We start from the raw sequence: 9,557 nt of genomic DNA on the forward strand, positions 1-9,557 counted from the left end.
GCTAGAGAGGGGTAAAAATGAAGGTTTGACTTTTAATTTAAGTATGCAAGAAAATGCTGTGACCCTAAATCACACATCCAGATAATGAATCCTAATGACTGGTGATCAGTCATCAATGCAACTATCTAGAATACTTCATTTTCACTAATTATCACATTACATAGTCCATCCCAGAAACCTTCCTAAAACAACATCTATACTCATAACCTCTACAATAGTCTATATCTGTTTCTAGTAAGTTGTTAGACTAAAGCAACTGGCACATGAGGACTTATATGTGTCTTTGATCATGTGAAAACATAAATAAATGCTAATTACTTATGCATGAACAATTTTAATCACCACTAAAAGTTGTGACTTCCTCAATTTGAAAAGACTGAGAAGTTGAAACCATGAGACAGTGTATCTACAGTACCTTTACAGTAGCCTGTGCTGCACAGTTCACCCTCTCAGAAATAGTTGCTCTTGAACAATGGAGGAAATCTATGTCAATGTTGAATATATAAAATCTATTGACTCAACACGTCCAACAAATCAGACAGGTAAGAATGTTCAGTCAGACAGAGATGTTGACAGATTGAGTTGTGAGTAGTATGTTTTAATCTGTTATTAATCCTGTTCACTGGTCTTTGTTCAGGTCCAAGGAGTTCAGAGAGGAGATTTCATGGAGCTGTTGTTCTCTGTCTGGGGCTGCTGAGTGTTTTCCTGCTGGCTGGACTCATCGGCCTCGGCGTCTACTGTGAGTCTGATTTTCACAAGTTAACATCAGAGTTAACCTGTTATTTTCAGGATCATTATTCTACTTTGAAAGATAAACATGTTTTACCAAAACATTTATTTGACACTTTTGCTTGTGTTGGTCCCTCCATTTTGACTTTTCTTTTCAACTTTTTCCCTGTCTTGTTGTTTAACTTCAATCACATTTTAATCCGTTTTGAAAAGTACCACACAAAAAATAGTTTTTTTCAATATTAACATATTTGCTGATAATGATGAGGGGTATTATTATAAACACACTACAGCAGTAATATGATCTACCTTGTCTTTCTAATGATGTCAGTTGCACAAATTTGATTGAGTTTAACTTCAGCCTTTGATTGGAGCTATTTCATAGATTGCATACTCACAAAAGGTTTGGTTTGATTCAAAAACTAATTTTAGTTTATATCATTGATTGCTTCAGGTATCTTGTATTTAAGAAACATGTATCTTCATATATTTCAGACCGTGATGTGAACCATGGTTTAACTGAAGAGAGAGACCAGCTGAATGCCAACCTCACTGAAACTACTGAGGAGCTACACCAGCTTCAGAATTTGTCCATGCAGAGTGAGTCTTTGTCTGTGTGGTTAGTAAACAGCTGTTTCTTTACACTTAAATGTAATTACTTCATACATTATAATATGAAACCCATATTTTAATGAGGAAACGGTGTGCAGATAACAGATGGGAATGCAGCTCATGTACAGGAAAATAATCACATCAAATAGAGTCTGTGTGCTCCTCTCCACACACCATCACTGAGAAGTGGACCGTTATGTGACGATGTTGTAAATGGAGAAAGCGTAGGAGTACATCACGGAGAGTCTACCTTTGCTTTTACCAACTATGAGTCTTATGTTATAAATAAATTATCAGGCTGGCTGTCAATCAGCTTCTTTGATTCTTTATTCTGACCATCTGGCAACTGCACGAATGGTGAAAATATGGGTTTAAAAGGACACTTTTGGAGGGGTGTAGATTTTGCTTCTGTATTTGAAAATGGGTGCATACAAAGTACTGATATGGTGAATTAAAAATGAATTCCTGTTTTTTTGTATAGTTGTATACATTATTATATTAATATATGATTATCACAAAATCCTGCGCCACACCTGGACTTGCCTCACTGCACACTGTTTGGGAACCACTGTCCTAAATGTTTTGGCTCAGACTCTGTGAGTGATGACTGAACCAGGAAGAAACATGAAACATTTTCACTCATCAGCTTGTTTTATTTCACACAGAACAGGTATCAGTTATAGCTATAAGGAACCTCACATTTGTACGGCTTTCACTTCCATATAAGATTGTGATGTACAGAATGATAATGCAGTTTCTTTTCTGTACTTATACACTACAAACCACATTCACACACTGATACACACTCATGCACACTGTTGGCATCAAGCTAACCCGTAGTGTACTGAGCAACCATCGGGAGCTATATGGGGTTCAGTATCTTGCCCAAGGACACTTTAACATGTGGACTGTTTATTGAACTGCTGATCTTCACATTTTTGGATGACTCGCTCTAACTCCTCTAACTCCGCTCTAGCCTCAGTCTTCCATGTGTTCATCTGTTCTGTCCACTTTTTGTCACTGGGCCCAGCTTCCAATCACCAGCCTACCCAGCCCCTCACACAAGATTATAAAAACCACTTTGAACAAATGTCAAACATGTATCTTGATATATTTCAGACAGTGATGTGATCCGTGGTTTAACTGAAGAGAGAGACCTACTGAATATCAACCTCACTGAAACTACTCAGGAGCTACACCGGCTTCAGAGTTTGTCTAAGCAGAGTAAGTCTTTGTCTGTGGGTTTACTGAACAGCTGTTTCTTTACATGCAGGTCAGGACTCACCACAGTGTCATGTATTGAACCTATGAATCAGAAGCTAAGCTCAAATAACACTTATATCCTACGATCTGTAAACTATATTTACTGTCAGTTGCCTTGTCCAAGTAACTTTATTAAAACCTCTCAGTTTATTTAGACTTGATTTTTTGTATCAATAAGAAACTTTATCTCCTCAGAAATGTTCTTTTTATCTTCTTCGTAGTTAAAGAGTTCTTCCTAAGTCCTATAAACAGGAAGTGACTGTAGTATCATGAACTGTTTTAGGAGCCAAAAGATGAAATAAACTGCCAATACTTTGTTTTATACCTGAGAAATGTGTGTGTAAGCTAACCAACATCATTTGGTCATTTTGTCTATAAGTATTGGCATTATTTATTTTCTATTTTGGGGGATTTAGCTTAAACTGCACCTTAAACACTTTGACTCAAACTCAGTGTGTGATGAGTGAACTTGGAAGAAACATGAAAGATTGCAACATTTTCCTTCATCAGCTTGTTTTATTTAGACCAGCAGCAAGTATCAGTTAGGACTGAAGGGATCATCATTTCTACTTCTGTATCTACATAATGAGAATACAGCTTCTTTGTATTCTCGTGATTTCTAAGTTACACAATTGTTGCTTAACACTCTTTCAATATTTCCTTCCTTCTTCTGATGGGTTTCATGTGAAGTACTGGATGATCCACCTATCATTAAATGTCAGTGATTTATCTTACTACACCAGCATTGTGTTGCTGTCCTTATTCCTCAACTTCTGCAGGGTTGTAATGATACATTAGGGACACTGAGAAAAACGTCTCTGAAACTAAATATTGACAAACAGATGGAGATAAGCTGTGTCCACTTCTCTGTTTAACTTCTCATGTTTATTGCATTTTACAGAGAAAACCTGTCCTGCAGGATGGACTATGTTCAACTGTACTTGTTATCTCATCTCCACTAAATCTGATTCTTGGGAAAAAGGCAGACAAGACTGCAGAGCCAGAGGAGGATATCTGGTGGTCATAGATAGTCGTGAAGAACAGGTGTGTGTGTGTGTGTGTGTGTGTGTGTGTGTGTGTGTGTGTGTGTGTGTGTGTGTGTGTGTGTGTGTGTGTGTGTGTGTGTGTGTGTGTGTGTGTGTGTGTGTGTTGATAAATTTGGTGTTTAAGGAAATAGTTTGAGATTTTGGGAAATAATCTCATTTGATTTTTTCATGTCTACGCAGTGAATATTAAGTTTAGCAGTTGAGGGTCTTGTTATCACAGTGAAGCTGCAAGCAGCAGAGACTCTAGGAAGTTACTGTGTCTGGCCAACATAGTCTTGCACATAAACCCTGAAAAACCACAAGGTATAATTTTTACACTTCAGTTTTAGTACAGATTTAATAAACAAGATAAAACATATTAATTAGTGAAGTTTGGAGGTGTTGATAGGTTGATTAAGAGTATTTCCCAAACTTTCAAACTATTCCTTTTACTTAATATTACCTATTTTATTCAATATTACATGTTTGTAATTCTGGTTTTCCATATTCCACTACTGCTACTTCTGTCTACCCTGTACTGTACTGTACTGTACTGAACACGTCTGTCCTGGAGGAGGGGTTCCCTCCTTTGCTGCTCTTTATTTATTCTAACTGTTTTTTCTCACTCATGAGTGTTTGGCTTGACTTGCTCTCTAACTTTTCAGATTGCTTCAGGCACAAGTTCTAAAAAATGTTTTTCTAACTAAAATTTCTTTAAAGAATTCTTATCAGAATTGTTCAGATTAGTCCTTCATGGTTGAAACTAAATGATAGATGCAGTGGCTTCTTTCTTTCATATTGAACAGGATTTCCTCACTAATTTTACAAAGCAAACAAGCTGGATTGGTTTGAGTGACAGAGAAAAAGAGGGGACCTGGAAATGGACAGATGGAACTACGCTGAATCAGATGTAAGACAGAAATATTATTCACCTTTCTGTTATTCATCTCAAGCTTTTTTGTTTATTTTATTATTATTAGGGCCCGAGCACTACAGTGCGCAGGCCCAATTGTAATCGTAGAGATTATTATATAAAACAAACGCCTTTTTGACAGCCTAAACGTGCCCCAAAACTCACAAAAATTTGCGCCCACATCAGACCCAGCGAAAAATTTGATATTTTATGGTTCACCAAAATGTCCGTCGCAAAATGGCTCAATAGCGCCCCGTAACGAATATAAAAATGTGACAGATTGACGTACATGAACGAGATTTGGTATATATATGTATCATGTCCAGACGCACCAAAAAGTCTATGGGGCCCATGACATCACTCCAACAGGAAGTCGGCCATTTTGAAAAATATGTGATTTTGGCGTTTTCCACGCCTCGTATTTTAACGAACTTGTCCTAGGGATTTTATCCGAAGAACTTCAAATTCACACAGAATCATTTTGACACATTGGAGATGAAAAGTTATCAAAAACTTTCAGATTAGGGATTCCGTTTGGGCGTGGCGGCGCCGACACTTTCCTTCGCCATTCGATCATTCGCCAAAAAGCAGGAAGTCCTTATAACTCCTACAGACATCTTCCAATCTACACCAAATTAATCACGCATGTAGAAGGTACCGCCCTGAACACGTCTATGCATGACGTCACTCCAACAGGAAGTCGGCCATTTTGAAAAATATGTGCGATTTTGGCGTTTTACACGCCTCGTATTTTAACGAACTTGTCCTAGGGATTTAATCCGACCGACTTCAAATTCACTCAGAAACATCTTGAGACATTGGAGATGAAAAGTTATCAAAAACTTTCTGATTAGGGATTCCGTTTGGGCGTGGCGGCGCTGACACTTTCCTTCGCCATTCGATCCTTCGCCAAAAAGCAGGAAGTCCTTATAACTCCTACAGACATCGTCCGATCTACACCAAATTAATCATGCATGTAGAGGGTACTGCCCTGAACACGTCTATGCATCAATACTGTGTTAGCTCCATAGCGCCACCTACTGGATACAATAGCGCACCCTAGAAAATCAAAAAACAATTGAGCCCCTCAACTCAGATTGACATAGATAAACGAAATTCGGTACAAATATGTATCATGTAAAGACGCACAAAAAAGTCTCTTGGACCCATACCTTCACTCCAACAGGAAGTCGGCCATTTTGAAAAATATGTGTGATTTTGGCGATTTCCACGCCTCGTATTTGAACGAACTCCTCCTAGAGATTTAATCTGACCAACTTCAAATTCACTCAGAAACATCTTCAGACATTGGAGATGAAAAGTTATCAAAATCTTTTTGATTACTGGTTTGGTTGCTTCGTGGTGATGTGAGGAATTTTGATGTTTCGCCATTAAACAGGAACTGCTGGCCAAATGGGGTACTGCACCCCGTAGAAGATTAAGGAAATTGAGCCCCTCCCTCCAGATTGACAAAGACAAACTAAATTCGGTACACATATATCATGTAAGAAAATTAAAGAAATCGAGCCCCTCGACTCAGATTGTCGTACATGAATGAAATTCGTTAAACCCATGTATCGTGTAAAGACGCACTAAAAAGTCTCTTGGAACCATATCCTCACTAGGTAAAATGGCTCAAAAGCGCCCCCTACAAAATTTAAAAAATCGAGCCCCTCGACACAGATTGACATAGACAAACGAAATTCGGTACACATATGTATCGTGTAAAGACGCACTAAAAGGTCTCTTGGACCCATACCCTCACTCCAACAGGAAGTCGGCCATTTTGAATCAAAGTTGCCAATTTTGTGCCATTTTGGTGTTTTCCATGCATCGTATTTTACCGAACTCCTCCTAGAGATATAATCTGACCAACTTCAAATTCACTCAGAAACATCTTGAGACATTGGAGATTAAAGAGAAAAGTTATGAAAACTTTCTGATTAGGGATTTGGTTGCTTCGTGGCGATGTGAGGAATTTTGCCGTTTCGCCATTTAAGAGGAACTGCTGGCCAAATGGGGGTACTGCACCCCGAAGAAGATTAAGGAAATTGAGCCCCTCCCTCCAGATTGACGTAGACAAACGAAATTTGGCACACATATGTATCGTCTAAAGACGCACAAAAAAGTCTCTTGGACCCATATCCCCACTAGGCAAAATGGCTCAATAGCGCCCCCTAGAAAATAATAAAATCGAGCTCCACATCACATACTACAACATGACATATAATTGGTGGGTGATCTGTAGCGCCACATAGTGGACACAGGCAGTGATATTTCACCACATCATGCGAAGTTAAATAAAAGCCTGCGTATGAAGACGTCTACCTGCGCGCCTTCCGACTGCGCCACAGCCCGACGTGCATTAGGGGGCGAGGGCCCGTTCATCGCTGCTTGCAGCTTTAATTATTATTATTATTTGTATAACATTTTTATAAGTATAAAATTCAATTTTGTAATATGTCTCATTAAATTGTAGCTGTGCAGAAATAATGGTATTGATTTGTCAGAGTAACTAATTAATATAACGATAATAATTCATAAATAAATAGCATACATTTCATATAGTGATTGCATTGATACTGTTGAAGTACTGTGGGAATACTTGTGATTCCTAGAAGGGTTGGGTAGTGGTCATACAGCAAGGCATAAACATAACGCACATGAGTCTCATGAGACTCAATCTGTACTTTGAGATTTTATTGGAAGGCAGCCACAGAAAATAGCTATGTAACTAACTATGATCCTATTCAGTTCTAATTTTCTGTGCAATTACTTCATATGCTCGTAAAAGCAGGTCATAAATCCTGTAATTGGAAGTAGTCAGTACTAGTGAACAAGTCAGAGCTGGTCAGTTTACTTGGTCAAAGCTGGCAATTGACCCCCCTACATACAAGTCTATCAGACAACACTGATCTTTTCTGACCATGGAAATAAACCTGTGATCAATTCTAGCAGATAAAAATAAGTGATTTTCACAGATAGGAGTTGACTATCTTTAAAGTAGAAACAACAATTAGTTGTGTACTGTGAGTAAGAGAAGGGCAAAGTACTACATGTTAAAACAATAAGGATGTACATGAGTTAGTCTCCAACTTTCACCAGCTGTACTGTGGGGAGGTTAACGAGAGCAGAAGCTTGTGCATGTTTGCTGCCCAGTAGTTGCACAGAAGGTTATTACAGATTCTGGGGTTTTTACCTGCCCATATGAATGTGGAGATAATGGAGTCAATCGATTTAAAAAAACAACCTAGATTTTCAAAAAAGGGTAAACATTGGATAAGGTCTAAATACCAGGGTGATATAGATCTGTTTGTTTAGTTAACTGACCATGGATCAGTGTAGCATGAACAGATGTAGAGCTGGTAGGCATGGCTAAGCCATGAGCAGCTGCTGTCAGACTCTCCATATCTGCACTGGAAACACAGAGAGTCCACTGGAGCTTTGACAGTCACTAGAAGCACATTCATGGCCCTTTGTAAATGTTTGTGTGTGGTACTTGTGTTTTAGCCAAGCTAGCAGCTCTACCAGAGCGTTTATGTCAGAGATTGACAGTCATGATTTTCATTTTCATTGACTTAGGTACTGGGAGATAGAGCAGCCTGATAATGGAGGTGGAGATCCACGGTGGGGAGAAGAAGACTGTGTGACAATCAGACCTGAAAACACTGGACCAAACAACTGGAACGATCTTTCATGTGATGCTTCTAAGCGCTGGATCTGTGAGAAAATGCCTTAGCATCAACTTAAAATGAGTGCTGAAATAAAATGTGTTTAAAAACTATAATTGTACAAAAGGCTTTTATCTATAAATGTTCTTGTGTGTAATATTGTTTGTCAGATGGAGAGAGTGCAGGTGAATATTAACTTCCTCTTTACTAAGAAAAGTAACAGCATGACATGACATTTTTAGCATGTGCCTAAATGTGGATGTGTGTTCACACGGACTGAGGACAACCAGTGGCGGCTGGTCAATGCGGGGCGCTGGGGCGCTGCCCCATCCAATAATCTAGAGAAAGTCTACTTAAACATATTAAATATAAATTAATTAGATAATGCTAAATCATTATGAAATAAAAAGTATTTGCTTGTAAAATGTGCCTGTTAGTCTCTCAGCACCTGTCAGCATTCATTATAAATCGATTCCAAATTGTATTTTATTAATTTCTATATGTACTTCCTGTATGCGGGGCGCCGGCCTAATGGGAGTCAATGCAAGCCCTCAAACTTTTGACAAGCACATGACCTGAGGCTGCTCTCTCATTGGCCTGCGTCACGTTTCCCATGGGGCGCAGCTCAGTGCGCCCCGGACACGCCCACTTTTATTGGTAGCGAATTGTTGTTGTTTCATGTTTTTTAATCTACTGTGATTGGACAGTTCCGGCTGTCATTCACGCCCTCCCGTCAGCTGCCGTCACCCAAACTCCTGCTGACGGTAGCTTCAGGAGATGACGTTAAAGTGGAGCCGCGGAAATTAAAGAATATTATTTTGTAATTTCTCTACAAAAACATAATTTCACAAGACTTTAACTAGAAGAGAGAAAGAGGATAAAGCAGCAGCAGGTGATGGAGGAGCTGAGAGTATCTCCTGCTGCTGTTATGATAAACGGAGCTGGCTAGCTGGATGCAGTGTGAGTTATTCCTTTTATTGCTTTATCTGTTTGCTGTTTCAAAGTGTCAGCACCGAAGCGTTGTGGACAACGACAGGGGAACGAGACCTAAAACATCTCTCTGAAAAAATCAAACAGAAAGCTGCAGCCATCGAGACACTAACATGGAGCTAAGTTGTTTTTAGCAGACTTAGCATTGCTGAGCTCTTTCTGCAGCTGTTTCACCACATCTGGCCACATGTAGACCTCTGCTATGCCAAGCTCCAGAAGAGGAACATAGATTCAGTCAGTGGCTGCATCCAGCAGCTCCAACAGGACATATAAAAGATCAGGTAGTAGCTGCATTGCTGTTATTAATATTGTAAAGTGTTAAAAAAAATACTATAAAAGACATAACTATGAAGT

At 39.0% G+C, this 9,557-nt stretch overlaps 1 protein-coding gene across 1 annotated transcript; it reads left to right on the top strand.

Annotated features, from left to right (window-relative positions):
* The first annotated feature begins 472 nt into the window (after positions 1-472).
* Positions 473-8,292, top strand: LOC133993330 (CD209 antigen-like protein E). Its single transcript, XM_062432245.1, has 6 exons — positions 473-542; positions 638-739; positions 1,225-1,329; positions 3,506-3,648; positions 4,436-4,539; positions 8,125-8,292. Exons 1-6 carry the CDS (start codon positions 473-475, stop codon positions 8,279-8,281), a joined length of 681 nt encoding a protein of 226 aa, XP_062288229.1. The 3' UTR covers positions 8,282-8,292.
* Positions 8,293-9,557: the final 1,265 nt, after the last annotated feature.

Source organism: Scomber scombrus, chromosome 13 (genome assembly GCF_963691925.1).
Source record: "Scomber scombrus chromosome 13, fScoSco1.1, whole genome shotgun sequence".
NCBI lineage: Eukaryota > Metazoa > Chordata > Actinopteri > Scombriformes > Scombridae > Scomber > Scomber scombrus.

Coding starts and splice junctions, on each gene's coding strand:
- LOC133993330 (XM_062432245.1), top strand. CDS start 473: ATGGAGGAAATCTATGTCAATGTTGAATATATAAAATCTATTGACTCA. Junction 3,649..4,435: donor TAGATAGTCGTGAAGAACAG/GTGTGTGTGTGT, acceptor CATATTGAACAG/GATTTCCTCACTAATTTTAC. Junction 4,540..8,124: donor GGAACTACGCTGAATCAGAT/GTAAGACAGAAA, acceptor TCATTGACTTAG/GTACTGGGAGATAGAGCAGC.